General features: G+C 36.3%; 1 protein-coding gene across 3 annotated transcripts in view; it reads right to left on the bottom strand.

The window, feature by feature from the left end:
- Lpin (phosphatidate phosphatase LPIN) overlaps window positions 1-16884 on the bottom strand; it is an 80927-nt gene that overhangs the window by 20358 nt on the left and 43685 nt on the right. Inside the window, exons 4-11 of one of the 3 annotated variants that reach the window (XM_083144363.1) lie at window positions 16362-16588; window positions 15266-15460; window positions 13228-13372; window positions 11945-12173; window positions 9506-9888; window positions 6027-6186; window positions 3155-3303; window positions 1209-1336 (exon numbers count right to left, since the gene is read on the bottom strand). In XM_083144363.1, the coding sequence (XP_083000489.1) occupies window positions 1209-1336; window positions 3155-3303; window positions 6027-6186; window positions 9506-9888; window positions 11945-12173; window positions 13228-13372; window positions 15266-15460; window positions 16362-16588 (1616 nt within the window). Of the gene's footprint in view, window positions 1-1208; window positions 1337-3154; window positions 3304-6026; window positions 6187-9505; window positions 9889-11944; window positions 12177-13227; window positions 13373-15265; window positions 15461-16361; window positions 16589-16884 lie in introns of all 3 variants that reach the window. The other 2 variants (XM_083144361.1, XM_083144362.1) reach the window with 2 other exon arrangements.

The raw sequence follows: 16884 nt of genomic DNA, 5'->3' as shown, positions 1-16884 counted from the left end.
AAACCATGTAATTGCTGTATCTACTGTGCTACCAAGACAGGCATGGTTCTACAACTAGCCTGTGTGGAATTGTATCTCCTGCGAGTGTCAACAAATCATAAAGTAATAAAACAATGCGGCCTCCCCGATGGCGCAGTGGTAGTGTCATCGCCTTGTAATTTAGGGGTCCCAGGTTTGATACCCGGTGGAGGCACATAGTGGTTCGGATCCCACTTTAAACTGTAGTTCCAGTCTCGATTACCTTTTTTGTGAATAACATGGACTTAAAACAACAATTCAATCAATCAATTCAACAATGGAATGAATTAATTAAAATTGTTGGGTGCGTTAGCGCATAAGGCCATTTTCCATCCTTCAATGTATGTGGGGAAATGGCCCCATATCTAAAATTCTAAAAGTTTTTTAAGAAAGGGGTGTAAAAAGCTCCTTGGGAGAAGCTCATAAAGGGAGCTGTACAGGACAAACACAACACGTTAAAAACACTAAAAACTTCCTCACAGACAGGGACGAGACCAGCTCTTCTCAAGAAGCTAAAAACAATTTTCTTTTTTTTTCTTCTTCTTCTTCTTCTTCTCTGTTGTCATCTCTGTACAGGGATGATTAACAGTTGGGAAGATTAAAAGTCTACTTGAGGAGAGAAAAGCTAAATTGGCACATACAATAATATAATTTTCCTAACACTAGAAATGACATTGCAGACATGACATATTGAAGGAACCAGGCCTTGCAGCAAGTGGCCATGTTTGAGATGGCTGTGTCCAATATGCAGCCAAGTTAGAATAACATATTCTCGACAAACAAAGATCAGGCTAAACCTGGACTGGTTTGGTAAAGGCATGGTTTGCGAGACCTGGGTTCGAGTCCTGGTCAAGACTACCTTTTCGTTTACATTTCTACACAGTACATCATCTGCGTGGGTCAAATCATAAAGCAATACAAAGCTTATACATCATCATCATACATATTTGTCCATGTGCATGTGTTGAAAATACATCTAATTCCTAAATTACAAGTTGTCTGAATGGAGAATACAGAATAAAAAAAAAAACAACAACCATGTTTCATACTCTTCAATCATACACCTGTGCTAGGTAAACCAGGAAGTTAAAAAGCTCAAGTACCTACTGAAGTGTGTTTCAGTGCAAGTCCACCAGAGCTAGTACAAAAATACATTAACTACTATAAAAAAATATGTTCCTCACACCCACCAATAGCTCGTGCAGAAAGGTACAGCAACTTGTATCCATTGTTTCTTATTTTGGTGAACAGTTGCGCCACTCCACTCTGAGCCCAGTCCTTTCCCACGATTGGCAAAATATGTCCAAGAACATCAGATCTGCAAAAATAAAAGGTAAAGTGTTATGGCATTGGTGACTATACCTACAACAAATGAAGTATATTCCTCTATGTCAATTACAAGTTATGCCACATGACATCAAAGTTGTAAAGTATCTTTTGGGACATTGCGTATAATTGAATTTATAAATATTCTGAGCTACTTTGAACTTTAGACATTATTTTTTAAACCGATAGTGACACTTAAGAATTCCCACAGATACAGATGTTTCAAAATTGTAACAATTAAAAAGTTGTTCCAAAGAATCAATAATATTAATATTCCACTACAATTATATGCATCCATTACCAGAGTTTTGCTTTAAAATACTTAAGATTTACATTGGAATATTAAAATATCGGTTTAATCACAAAATCCAGTATTCCACATAATATCTGTACAAAATCAAAATACATCAGCATTAGCATCAGCTCAACTGTAATAACAGATGCATCCTTGACAATTGAGCAAATTGAGGATTGATCTTTGAGTCCTGACCTAGGAACATTTGTGTGTGTCCCTTCAATAAAAAGTAGCAGAAAAATTTTGAAACAACAAAAGTATGATATATGATAACGGATATTGGCACCAGTGAAGTATTTACTTTTTAACCTGAATTCTTCCTTAAAAAAATTAATTAGGGATGGGCCTATACCGATAAAGTATCTATATAAAATTTACTGATTCAGATATTCTATCGATCAGATATACAATTCCAAATGGTTCCTGATGAACCTGAATGATTCATTAGCCTCTTTAATAACTGTGTTTTGAGGAGACTGCAGTACAAAAGAAGTTGTATATTTAGACATTTACTTTTTAAAAAAGAAGGTCATGGCGATTATCCATAAAAAATATAACAAAATGGAAGAATTTTGCACTAAATTGTAAAATATTTATAAATATATTGGATCGTTAAAATAATCGGTATGCTGATACCGATAGAGTACCACTTAATCTATCCCATCCCCAAAATGAATATAACTATGGACCTAGATTTTTTGGTTACGTTTGTATTTTAGCACACACTTCTGCCAAATATATTTATAAATTATACGTCTTCATTGTGCTTTAAAACTAGTATTTTATTTTGCAAGTTACATGCCCTATGCCTGTTTGTGATTCTTACATTGGAAACAACTTTAGAAAAAGTTAATTTATGGCTCCTGTGTAGCAGTAGGTGTGCACTCTATACCCATCAAAACCACACCACTTCGCTCAGTTATGCAAAAATCTCTTGATAAAAAAGTGAAAATTCGTGGGAAACATCCCTTTTCCATGCTATTTGCAGTCAGAATTATTACATGAATAACGCACACAATAGATTTCTTCTTTGGATAACATTTTGGAAAACATGCACGTTATACACACATAAATATGGTGCACTTTATTTTCTTAAGCCTATAATACAAGAAAAGCTGAATATTTGCAGCATTTTAAAATTCTTTTTAAGCAAAAAAATGTTGGAATTACAAAAAAAAAGGCACAATTTGTATTTCAAACCAAATTTGCAAATGCTTGATAAATATGTTTAGAACATGTCATTGGGTATACATACCTAGGTCCATAAATACTTTTTTGCAACAATTAATTTTTTTGGTGTTATCATATTTGCAAACAATCAAGGTCCCTAAATATAACCAGATAGCTGTAATGGGTAGCTGTAGTGCCTAGAAAAACTACATATTTAGTAATTATTTTTAAAACAGCTTACATAAGTTTTCCTTATGGATAAACTGATATGAAATTTTCGCCAGTACTTAGCAGATTAATGAACAGAATGTTGGCAGTATCTTTACACAGCACAATGGCACTTACTTGGTAATCGTTCCATCAATGTCACTAATGACAATTTTATCATCATAGCGCCATCTGTATATGTGGCACTTGCACCTTGTTGTTCCTTGGTATGCTGTAGTTACGCTGAACATCACCTCATTGGCACCTTCCTTCAGATTCAACTTGTTCTGAAAAGAAATGTATGGTTACCACAGGAAATGTGATTTTCACAAACAAATATAATTCAAAGGCAATACAGGGTGTCCCATAAGTCTGGACCCACAGAAGAAAAACCTGTAGAATTACTGTTTGTTCAACATGTTCCCCATTGAATTGCGTACACAGTTAAGACACACACTCCCTTTCTGCAACACTTTATGGAACACATTCGCATGAATTTACTGACATGCCTGCACAGCGTGTTTTGTAAAAAAGGAGCATGCTCTGAATTTTGACCTTGTGCACTTCAGCTTTTAGGTGGCATCAGAAAAACAAATTGAGTAGAGGAAGATCTGGGGTTCCTTTGGAACCATTTCATTTATCCTTGGTGTGCACTCCAATATGCAGGAAACTTGTGTGTTGCAGTAATAGAACACTGTGAGCACGTAATGAGGAGAGGGGGCCATCATGTTGAAAACTGCCATGCAGCCAAGACTTATGGGACATTTTGTAAAAACAAGGTAAGTTGGTTTGTATGCACAATTTCTAGAGGAACATATTTTTGGTAAATAAAAATGCAAAATTTCAGTACAAAAACAGTCAATTTTGGGTTCAAAAGCAGTAAATAAAACAAAATTTTGCTGTTATGGCAGACATTTTGGTTTTTAAAAATGTGAATATAATCACAAATTTGATTTAAAAACTGCACTTACTACACAAAATAAATATATCCTTTCTAATAGCACATTTATGTCGTTACCAGAATATTAAGTTTATTCCTGTACAAAGGAGTCATTTTCTTCTTCTTGAATATTTACACCAGAATTAATCAATTATCCATGAATTGCGTAACACTCAGGATAATTGTGACTGCAGAAAGTGTCGCGTGGGTAAATAAACTTTAAATTTCATGTTTAAGAGTCTGTTTCACATTATTTCATGACAAAACAGGATAGGAAAATGCACCTCACACCTTTCAGTAACATGAAAAATTAATTAACATTACAATGTGTTATTTCACATTTCATGTTTTCGTCAAAAACTAAATATGCATGTTAACAATTTCACATTCTAGAACCAGCTACGTGGCCATGGTGTGGAGTACTATGAGATTGATGCAAAAATAAAAAAAAACACCCACACACACATAAACTTCCAATCATAAGTTTAAAATAGTCATTATTGAAATGTATACAAAATTTCCTTTCAAGTACTACTTTGTGCAGTGTACTGGTTGTTATTTTTCAGGTTGTATATAAAAAAAAATGACCGAATAACATATTATATAAACAAGCACTATACTACTTTAGTTAAAAATGTTTCAACACTCCCGCAGTATTTTTGGCTGATATTTGGGTTCTTTTCAAGGATCTTCTCACTGAGGTAGCTGGTGAAAATACACAGAAATAAGCACTGACGATCGTATTTTTGTTATTGGTGTGTTGACAATGGTGGAAGAGGGGGGAGGGGGCCTTCTCTACTCTAAGAAAAAATAAAATTCATGTAAAATTCCACGTTTTCAAGGTGAAATTTCAAGACTAAAAATGGATGAAAGTGCAAGACATTCCGATACTATTTGTTACATAAAGATCAACAATACATAGCTTTTAGTCATTTTCAGTGTTGCAACGTCCCCCGGTTGTACACCAGTAATCACAAAGTTAGTCCGCTACGCCTTTAGTCGGGAACATGAGAATCTTTGCAAATCATCAGGGCTTGCTGGGTAGAAAAAAACACAACACTGTTTTCAAAGTTAAGCTCAGTTTTACAATTGCGTATATTTCATAATCACTTACCAATAAAACACTAGAACATTCAATACTAACATTGGGCAATTCACTCACATATAGAGAATGTTAAATTACATGATTAATTGCTTACTTTCAACTTCTCGGCCAGCAGAAAACTTGAAAAAAACCCAAAATCTATACTTGAATTCTCTCAGTTTCCAAGTTCTTATTTATTCTTCACCTTCACCTGTTTTCCAAACTCAGTCTGTCGTCAGGTAAGAAACATTCACTTCCTCGGCTGAGATGAGAAAGTGACGTCAACACGAACAGATTTTGACGTATTTATAAACATATATATAAGTTCCAACTACAACTGTATCAATCTAACTATAATTGTCTGTGACAACTTGCACATTATTTGAAGTAACAAACATTTTAAAAATCTTAAAAAAAATAAAGGTAAAGTTCTCCCCTGTGCTTAGCACCACGCCATGAAGGCGTATAGGGGGTGTGGGGGTAACGCCCCACACTTTCTTGATCCGGTCATGAATGGGGGTGATGTGATCAGCATCACGCCCCTGACCGCCTTTACCCCCCAGGTACCCATGTTATTCGACACTGGGTGGGCGCCAGGGCCGCTTCCAACGTTTGAAAAGTTCCCGGATTTGAACCGGCCAGGGATCGAACCCGGGACCTTGAGCATGGTAGTCAGACGCGTTACCGACTGAGCCATCGTGGCCACCTATAAAAATCTTAACTTCTTACAAATATAAAACCTTGAACTCACAGGTTCGTTACAGTGTATTAAAAACTATAATGCAATATTATTATGTAAACTCACTTGATCGTGTAAAATACATCGATACTGTTAACAGTACCAATTAATCTGTAGCCATCCCTAATGAAATAGTGGATGTGTAAAATTACCAGTATTTTACAGATATCAGTAGATACCTACAGAGCATCTGTCCCATTTCTACAAAATATTTTTTATCATTATCAATGTTAACAAAAAAACTTACTATTTGCTCAGATGAAAGCCGAAGTGTCTTGCGAAATATTTCCGTGGAACCTCCAAAGAATTTCCTCCTATCCATTGGAACTTTTATGCAATGTACATTGGAGAGGCCACCATCTGACTCGTCAGAAGAATTGGATCCACTGTATCCTTCTTCCTTTGATCTGCAGAGGAAAAAAGTTTGGCAACATTCAATGAGCAACAATGAAAATTATATCTAGTTTTATTAGCGATTCTCAGAGATCTACCCCTCCGTATTTCAAAACTTTCCAGCATTGTTTATCACGAGAATACCGATTTTGTAAGAATATAATAGAAAATGCTTTTCAAAAATAAATTTTCAGACAATTTTACTCTAACGCAGAATACCTTTCACACCACCATTGCATGAACAGATGACAGGGCACTCAATTACATGTTTTTGCAAATAGTTTACCTAATGTACAGGATGTCTCATAAGTAATAGCGCAAAATGACACATGTGAAAGTACACGATAATAGAAGCAAAAGTCTCAGTAAACATAGGTCTGCAAACAAGCAGTTTGAGATAATCGCGAATGTGTGCTTACAAGCCACCACTGACTTCATTGTTTGTAAACATCATCCTAGTTGGTAAAATGCTAATAATGTGTGCGAATGTGTGCTTGCAAGCAGTAATTGATTGCATTTTGTAAACATAAGAGTGCTTTACTCATTGCGCAGTCCGAGGTTTGCTCTTTGTTTACAAAACAGAACATTTCCGAGAGGTGACGTTGATTTGATACAATCGTACTATGGGAGTCACGTCAGTTGTGCTGGACTGCGTAGTGAAAATGGAACCTTACAGCAACGAAGTCTATGTGGTTATGCATTTTGCGTATGGTTGGCTAACAACAATGCATGGGAGGCTGCACGCTTGTACCAAGAAAAATACTCTGCTCAAGGGTACTCCGAGTGTCGCACATTTACTAGGGTACATCAGCGCTTCAAACATTGTAGAATAGCAGGTAGACCTGCACGCATTATGCCTGAAGTTGAGGATATGGTGTTGGAAGCAGTAGAACACACTCCAGGAATCTCGAAATTGCCAAACAAGTGCCAGTAAGCTGCAATAGTGTATGGAGAATTTTACATCGTAATTCACTCTACCCTTACCACCTCCGAGTTCAGTGTCTCAGTGATATGGATTGTGTTCCTAGAGTGATGTTTTGTCAGTGGATGCAACAACAGGTTGTACTCAACCCTCGTTTTGTAAGTAACATTTAATTTACTGATGAAGCAGGGTTCACATGCGATTGTATTTTTCATTATCATAATTCTCATGTTTGGAGTATACTAAACCCACACGCTGTTCATGAGGCACCACATCAGCAACATTTCTCATTGAATATGTGGTTAGGGGTAGGTGATCGTCTCATTGGACCACACCTTCCAAGAAGACTCAATGGACCGAAGTACCTTCGGTTTTTGCGGCATGATCTTCCAGGATTGCTTGAGGATATTCCCCTTGATCCACGTCAGAGTATGTGGTACATGCATGATGGAGCACGGGCAAATTTTGCTGCTGCTCTGAGACGACATCTAACACGCAGATATCATCAAAGATGGATAGGTTGAGGCAGGCCTGTGCCGTGGCCTCCCAAGATCACCGGATCTAAATCCTTTGGATTTTTGTGTCTGGGGTCACCTCAAAAGCATAGTGTACAACACTCCTGTTGACACAGTTGAATAACTGGAACAGAGAATTGTACATGCTTGTGACCAATTCCGAAATGATCCGGGGTTTTCGAAAGAATTCGAAACTCAATGCAGAATCGTGTACGGTATTGCATCCAGATGGAAGGACGACACTTTGAACACCTCCTTTAACAGGTACAAGTGCACAGTAATTGTAACGTAGAACATACTAAAGTAGTGCTGTATTCCTTGTTAAAGTAAGTAAAATGTTCAATAAAAGCAACGAGATCTCCTGATTTTTCATACTGTATTATTGGTATTTTACCAAGTAGGACGACGTTTACAAACACTGAAGTCAGTGACGGCTTGTACCCACACTTTCGCACACATTATTAGCATTTTACCAACTAGGATGACTTTTACAAACAATGGAGTCAGTGGCGGCTTTGTAATCACTCATTCACGATTATCTCAAAAACGGCTCGTTTGCAGACACATGTTTACCGAGACTTTTTTGCTTCTATTATAGTGTCCTTTCACCTGTGTCAGTTTGAGCTATTACTTTTTGAGACACCCTGTATACTCGAACAAAAGTTCAGATAATCACACTCTCTTCACTTCATATTTTCTAACCATTACTGCCCGTGTAAGTGAAGCAGGAACTTGCCTCTCATTTTCTTTACCATCGGCACAACACTTTTTCATGAATATTCAGCAGCATTTATGCGGTTACTGCAGCGAAAGCAAAATTTTGTTTTTCAGGGCAGAAAGGTGAGGGGAAACTTGTGATTCAGAAAAATAATAAAATGTGGGAAAATTTATAACACTGTCCTCTACTTTCATTATAAAGTTTAGTGTATAATTAAGAAAATATAAAATCCATGAATGAAAAAAAAAGGTATGTGACCTTCCACCGCTGCAAACAGCATTGGCACGAGAAAAATGCTAGTTCCTTCCTGCTTTCTTGCCGCACTTGGCAGAGGCAGTGTTGCCACGAGAAGGAAAATTTTCCTTCAAGGGAAAATACAGAAACTTCTGGAAAATTGAAGTAGTCTGATTTCTGTTTTTCTTTTACTTGCATGTCTGCTTTCGAGTTTTATTTCTATTACATTTAATTAATCTAGGTGGGGTGTACAATAAATGCATACAATAAATAAGAATTATTAAAAAGAGTCAATGAAAACCTTAAAACACCAATAAAAATTACAGGAGACTAAACAGCTCAAATTTACATGAGGTATCAACTGTTATTTACAAACTGACCTCAAGGCTGCAATACTAATCAAGTGAGCTACAAAGCCATTTTTGTTATTTTAAAGACGGCACCTCCTATACACACCTACATCAGTGAAGAGAAGTGGTTTTTTGCCCTGTCAGCCTAAAACTTACAGCAATTTCTTGGCAAATGAAAATTCAGTATCTTTGTGCATGTATACACCACCAACAAATTTACTAATGCAGGAGAAAGTTTGACAATAGCCTCAGTTCGCAGGCAAATGGGTGGAAAGACCTTCGCAGTGGCTCATAAATGACTTCACGTAGATCCTAAAAACTTAAATTTCTTAAGGTATACAGGCACTAACTCAAAGTTGAAAATGTATGTATATCAGCAATAGGTCTGTGCTAAAATGCAGCAAACATGTGCAACCTTACATACAGAAATCTACTAGATAAACAAAAACAAGGTGACTCTTGTAATATGGTAAACCAGGTCAAATTTTCAGAGTATGCCATTGATCTCCTTATCATAGGGTTGTTGATACTGTAGTAAGAAAGATCATTTCACTTGAAACAGCAGCAAGAACAAGAACACCAAAGATTACTTACTCCTTCTGAACATCTGTCATTTCTGGGGTTCCTGGAAAGCTGGCCTGAGCATCTTCTCCCGAATGTTCTTTACTTTCACCCTGGTCATCCAGGCAAGGAGAAATGTCAATCGCGATAGATTTCCTTGGTCTCACCTCCTGCAGGATCTCAACTTGTTCCTCTTTTGCGCATTCCTTCAACTCCACTTGTATCGCTTCCCTCTCTTCCTGCTCTGGCAAGTAGTCTTCCATCGTCTTGTTCTCCACTTCCGGAGACGGGTCCTTCTTCGGCTCGCTTCTACGCCACGAAAACCAGGACGAGTATCCTTTGGTTTCAGCTCTCTTCTTATCTCGGTTGTCCTTCTTGTGAGGCATGTATTCATGCTCCAGTATACTTATTACTTTCTGAAAGAGCAAAAATTCATTTCCACAATAATTTTCATTAAACCTTTGCAGACTGGCCTGAAAATAACATATTTTCCCCCAGACACAGGTGTTTTTGGCTGCTTATTTTTAGAAAATTATAGAACATATATTTTCATTTCTTTCTTGTATGTATGCATTGTAGAATTATTTCTCTTGCAGTTTACGGTTCCTACAAGCACACAAACCAAATTTTTGCTTTAATGGCTTGGGAGAACTCATGCTCCCTTCATCAGAAATGTATTTCTAGTTTCAAACCGTAAGAATCATAGATTGAAAAAGAAATAAGAAAATGTGTTGCCAAAGTTGTTACAATTTAACAAATATTTCTGAAATTTACAAGACATCTCTCCAGATATATAATAAGTTACAATTTAGGTACATTTTCTCACGATTTTGTATGTTTTCTTTGATGGAAAAAAATATGACATTGTTATAGTATGTTTATTCTGTAGGAACAAAGTAAATGTGTAGTTCTGACTTGCTAAACTAGTGGACACAATTATTTCACTGGTAGGTATAATTCAATACGATATAACACTCGACACATGATACTTACTGTGTTTAATTTACACTCATTATAATACACAGTATATATACACACTTGAATGATTGATATTTGCACTAAAATGTTTCAGTTATAGTAATACATATGATGTCTTGCACACACTTCGCGCACATCTTCCCAGAGATCTGTGTTATCACGAAGTGATGCTCCCAGTAAGATTAAAGTAAAACAAATGAAAGGCAAAATGCATATCGCACAGAATCTTGAACAGACATTGTAATAAAAGTTACTGAAAACATGTTTTGAATAGGTAATATAGAAATAATTAATGAAAATAACTTTAAAAACTTCCTATTCAGATCAAAATCTTCACTAACTGCAAAATCTGAAGTGGAATCCTGTAAAGAAATTAGACTATGTTCGTATATACTAGGGATGGGACCGATTAATCGGTACTCTATCGGTATCGGCCGATATAGGCATATCGGTGTATCGGTAAAATTACCGATTATTTTACCGATCCGATATATCGATAAATATCTTATAATTTAGTGCAAAATTCTGCCATTTTGTTGTATTTTTTATGGATAATCTCGATGCCCTACTTTTTAAAAAAGTAATTATCTAAATATTCAACTTCTTTTGCACTGCAGTCACCTCGAAACACATTTTTATTAAGGAGATCAATGAACATTTCAGGTTCTTCAAGGACCATTTCTAATTTTATATCGGATCGGTAGAATATCGGTTATCGGTATCTGTAAATTTTATATCGGTACTTTATCGGTATCGGCCAAAATTTCATATCGGCCCATCCCTAGTATATAGAGATTTCTCTGCTTTTCACCATGCCATGAAGCCGTATAGTGGGTGTGTAGTTAGGGCCCAGACTTTCTTGATCATGGCCGAAAATGGGGATGAAGTGATCAGCACCATGCCCAGGCTGCCTTTACTCCAATTTCCTCCAGGTACCCAGTTTATACGACGCTGGGCTGGCAAAGGAGCTGTTTAAACAGGTGGAAAAAATCCCGGTTCTCCCCACCAGGGATCGAACTTGAGTCTCTCACATAGTAGTCAGATGGCCTACCAATTGGGCTACCACAGCTCATCTCTTATAGATATTTCTTACCTCAAAAATTGTCAACGTCGGCAATACAAAAACCAACACATCACACACACTAAAACACTTCTCATGGCATTTGTGCATCATCAAGTTATAACAAGGACTAACAGATGATGCATAAATGTCTTGTGGAACATTATTTTAATGTGTGATGTGGTTGTCCATTGTTTATTCTTATTTTCTCGAATTTTAGACAATTTTTCACTTAAGAAATATGCTTTCTGCACCTGGTTTGAGAATCATCTTAAATCCATGTTTATACATATACATTTAATATTTATTACAAATTACGTTGGTACATTGCAAGTGATCATAGGGGGAGAAAAAAACTTAAAAATATAAACACAAATTAGTTTAGTGAGATTGCTGTTATTGCAGAGAAGATATAGAAAAGTGTTTTTCCTTACCTCAGGCAAGGGTTTCTGGAACAGTATTAAGGTCATGATGATAGGACATGCTGTTTGCCAATTGTAGTATTTTCCATTGAAACGAACAACTAAATTTGGATTTTCAAATAGTTTTGGATTTTCTACAATATCGTTGTAGGTCACCATGCTTTGCAAGAAAGTATCATCAGCCAAATCACTGCAATCTGCTAATCCACCACACAATGACAATGAGATTCCTCCGTACGATCTGCTGAAAAGAAAACATTACCACCTTAAAATAAATAAGAGATTTACATATTAATTAATGTATCAAGTATACTTTATATTACTTAATGTACGAGGTCTATTCAAAAAGTATCCAACCTTTCGCTGGGAAAAATTCAATTGCTCTTGTGGAGATTTGAAACCCTAATACCCTTCAAGGTAACAATAATTCATTATTTATTTATTTATTGAAAGTTAACTTTGGGCATATGATATGCACAGCATACATTACTGAGAACCACGATTCCCCATTACTGCAACAAAAATATAGGGTGTTTCAAAAAGAATCACCAGATTTCAAAAGACTAATATTTTTTATTTATCAAACCAGGAACTTGGAATTGCTTTTAAAATACACAGCTATACATAAATCTTTACATAAAAAATGTGCTCAATGTGACCTCCTTTGGACACTCTGCATATGTCCATACGGAAGGAGAATTCGTCCCATACAGATGCGAGCATGTCTGGAGTCACTGCTGCCACTACTCCTGTGATCCGATTTTGCAGTTCATCCATGGTAGTTGTAAGTGGAGGCACATAAACAGTGCCAACGTCGAATACTCTGTGCGGTAGGTGGTTTTCAACATCATACTGTCACCAAAATTCACGCTGCCACTATTGTAACAGATTCACACACTTCAAAGTGCAGTACACAGAAAGCTTTTTGTTGCAACATCGCCATCTTGCTTGCATCTGATGGAAGCGCAGAGGGGGGGGCATGCTACTGCTACCTGCCGGCAATCATGTGAAACTCACAAATATACTCTTCCTAATAGTACGTTGTTCGATGTGTTTTAACGATTTAAATGACTTCGAAATTGGATGATTCTTTTTGAAACACCCTGTACTTTTGTATATGATGTTTCACATAGTTGCATTCGTTGTTAGTTCACTGTAACATAAATCTATAACATCACATGTTGTCAGCAAATCTGCAGTAACTCTAAATGTTATTAGAATATGGTTATTAGTATTACTACATTATTACTTCACAATTTTAAAATTGGTAACAAACATTAAAAAAAAAAACTTACTTCTGTTCAAAAACAGAATGTTTTGAATCTTCAAAATCACTGTCTAAGGACTTGGGTCCACAAATGGCTCCCTCCACACTATGTGGGGACTGTGGCAAAGATGGCCCATTGCCAGATTCTGCATCTTCGTCATTGGCTGAGATTTCTGGAAGAAATTAATAATATGATAACATTCACCATGACGAAGTGATATATATTTACTTTAACCACTCTGAAGTAAAAGAATTGCTTTTTTTAAAAGACAAGCAATGAGCAAAGCTAGGAGTGTACGTACAAACATAAAATCACAGAATGATTTCTTAATATTTCATATGTGTAATACCTAAATGACTATTTTCTGAACATTTTGATGTATGACACAGGAATCTTTTACTTGAAATAGTGTGAAAAATTAAGAATGTTATTTTTTCCCCCCGTTCTCAGGTAAACTAATTTAAGACCTATATATGCAATTTGAATAAATTATCCTTAAATTACTAACTTTACCCTCTGCGTATTCAGAAACTAATTACTAGGGTATAAAGAGTAAAAATATTATTGTACAACTTGCCACTACAAAAATTGTACACATAAATATACATCAAAATTGTTCAAAACAAAATGAAAATCCTGAAATTTTCCATTTATTTTAATGTATGAAATAATTTTGTCTTAAAAATTGCTACCGAAAAGTCATTTTATTTTACCACAACCTCAGTTCAAACTTTATATGCTATTTGACCAATAAGACAGTTACAACAATGCGAGAAATTTCACAACAGTAAACAAGCAAAATAAATGGAAAGAGATGAAATTTGTCAGTGTTTTGCCATATATAACCTGTTACTAAATGGTTGGGATCATGACAACTATGTTTCCAGTGAAATAAGGAATTATTTTTATTTCCTAGGAAAGTCCAAAGACATAAACCGAGAATTCTTCTGAGACTTAATTATAAATCCTAAATGTCATCTGGAAATTCAAAATCTTTGATCTCCACAATTTCTCTGCTTTCTTGGTTGGAGACTTTTCCCCAGTCCTAAATATTTAAAGCTTTGCTAGTGTGTAATATGCAGAAAAGGTGTAATACATGGAAGGGAGGTTGGCATTTGGATGTTTAAGGAAGTCACCCCTCACACTAATTGAACTGTTGTGAATATACAGTAGGGATGGGATTGATTAATCGGTACTCTATCAGTATCAGCCGATATAGGCATATCGGTGTATCGGTAAAATTACCTATTATTTTACCGATCCGATATATCGATAAATATCTGATAATTTAGTGCAAACTTCTGCCATTTTGTTGTAATTTTTATGGATAATCTCCATGCCCTACTTTCCAAAAACGTAAATGTTTAAATATGCAATTTCTTTTTCACTGCAGTCACCTCGAAACACACATTTATTAAGGAGGTCAATGAAACTTTCAGGTTCTTCAAGGACCATTTCTAATTTTATATCGTATCGGTAGAATATCGATTATTGGTATCGGTAAATTTTATATCGTTACTTTATCGGTATTGGCCAAAATTTCATATCAGCTCATCCCTAATATACAGTTTACAAGGAAGGAAAGGTGGAATCTAACTGTTTGTGCGTGTGGATCTTGCAGCTGACATACTCCTTTCTCCACACACACATTTGCCGACCTCTGTGGCAGAGTGGTTACCAAATCATGCTACGAATCCAGGGTTACTGGAGTTCGAATCTTGACCTGGGCTTGGGTGTTCATTGCGAGTGGCCCTTCATCAATCATATTATCCTCATCTTCACGATCAGCCAAATGTGGCAGGAAAGTGAAGTATAATAAATGAATGAATTCAACAGACCAGCCAACCTCTCCCTTCTCTGTACCCTTTTACGATCACTACCCTGCCTTTTGTACTCAACCAACATTTCCATTTTCTGAATTTTTTGCTCAGTTCACCCTCTGTAGTGACCGGACAATTCTGTCTAAAAATTCATTTTCAGCATGTTTCCCATTACAATGTTGACAGATTCATACCTGCACACACAGACACGCTGTGCTACCATCAAGAACATCGTGGAACCTTACCTGAAACATGGGACACTGAAGTTTGTCCTCCGTTTCTGTATGTCGCTGGAAAGTATAATGCTGCTACCTCTGGGTCAAGGTCTTCCACATTTAGGTCGTCCAAATAAACACCTTCTGACTCTGGATTATGTCTGATTCTTTTGGTCTTCTTCATAAAACTAAACATCCCACTCAACATGGACCTCTGTGCCTCTGCTAAGAAACAATAAAACCATGTTAACAATAAAAATTCAAAGATTCCAGAAATATTATTTGAACTTACTTTCACATGTAATGTACCGTATGGCTAAATTCACAGACTTAACCCTCAAACATTGAGGCTGATTTAACCCAATGTAGACCACACCACCGAGTGTGTTTTCAGAGATAAAAGTATAAATTATGCAAGGTTTTAAATAATTTCATCTCTGTAACTACAAATGCTAGTTATAAATTTCTGCTCATTTTGTTCAGTACAGATTAGCAGAAGAACGCGAAAGTAAGAAAAACCATTTATTTTATTAAATTTGAAGCTTATAGTGTCACCATAGTGGAAATGTCGGGACGAGAGGGTTCAAAACAGCACCAGCATATTGCCTGATATGCAGCGAATGGATTTATATGTAAATACATATTTACATCAGCTTTATTTTGTGTCAACTTTGCACATCATGCTATGCAGGCTCAAACATTCAGTTTTTATTTTCCATATTTGTACATATCTTTATATATTATTTCCAAATTTCAGAACATATTTCAACATATACTCCATATTCGAGCAATGACTACATGTTCCCATCTGACTGAAAGAAAGATTTTCTTGTGAATAACTGACCAAGTCTGAAGTGATGTAAGCAAACTAAAGTTTACGACCTTTTTAATACCCTATAATTGTGTTAATTACAAATTTTGTGTCATCTGAACAATATATTTTTATAATTTTTACATCTACAAATTTGTTCGAAACCTTCCCCCAAAAATATATTTCTAAATACATGCCCGGTCCCTCCCTCAAAAAAATCCTGGGTACGAGCCTGATCGTATTCATTGCAAGAGCAAACTCAAATAACCTTCCTCCGTAAGCAAAAATACATAACACCATTAGATGCAAACATACCTTCTTGCTCTTTCTTGCTAGTTTCGTCATCACTTGAAACAGGCTCTACATCCTGTGCACTCTCCTCTCTGCGTGAGAAGCCCATTCTCGGAGGAGGGGTGGGCAGCTCTCCCCACTTCCAGGACTGCTGCTCCTTCTCATCCTCCGTCTGGATTGCAATGCTCTGCCGTTTGATCTCAAATTCAGTGTCTGACTGCACCGGGGAGCTTGGTCGGGAACCCAGAGGGCTGAAATAACAATAAGGTAAAATTTCTATTTCTTCAAAAAAATTTGCTCCATTGGCAACTGCTACAAAGAAAATTCTCTACAAAATGGTTTAAATACGGATAAACTAGTACTCACTTTTATCCGCAAACCTGTTTTTTCTTGCTGTACTGTTGCTTGGCGTGCATCTTTTGTTTGTAGTTCTCTGGCTGCCGCTAGGTGCACTGTTGTTGACTGTGCGTCTGGGTCTATGTAGTCTGTTATTTCCGGGCAATAGCTACCCGGAAATACTACAACAGTTATCGCCCGGAAATAACAG

The sequence above is a fragment of the Lepisma saccharinum genome, chromosome 23 (genome assembly GCF_977018435.1).
Source record: "Lepisma saccharinum chromosome 23, izLepSacc3.1, whole genome shotgun sequence".
Classification (NCBI taxonomy): Eukaryota; Metazoa; Arthropoda; class Insecta; order Zygentoma; family Lepismatidae; genus Lepisma; species Lepisma saccharinum.
Note: the sequence above shows the minus strand (reverse complement) of the source record. Positions and strands in the feature narration are given on the sequence as shown.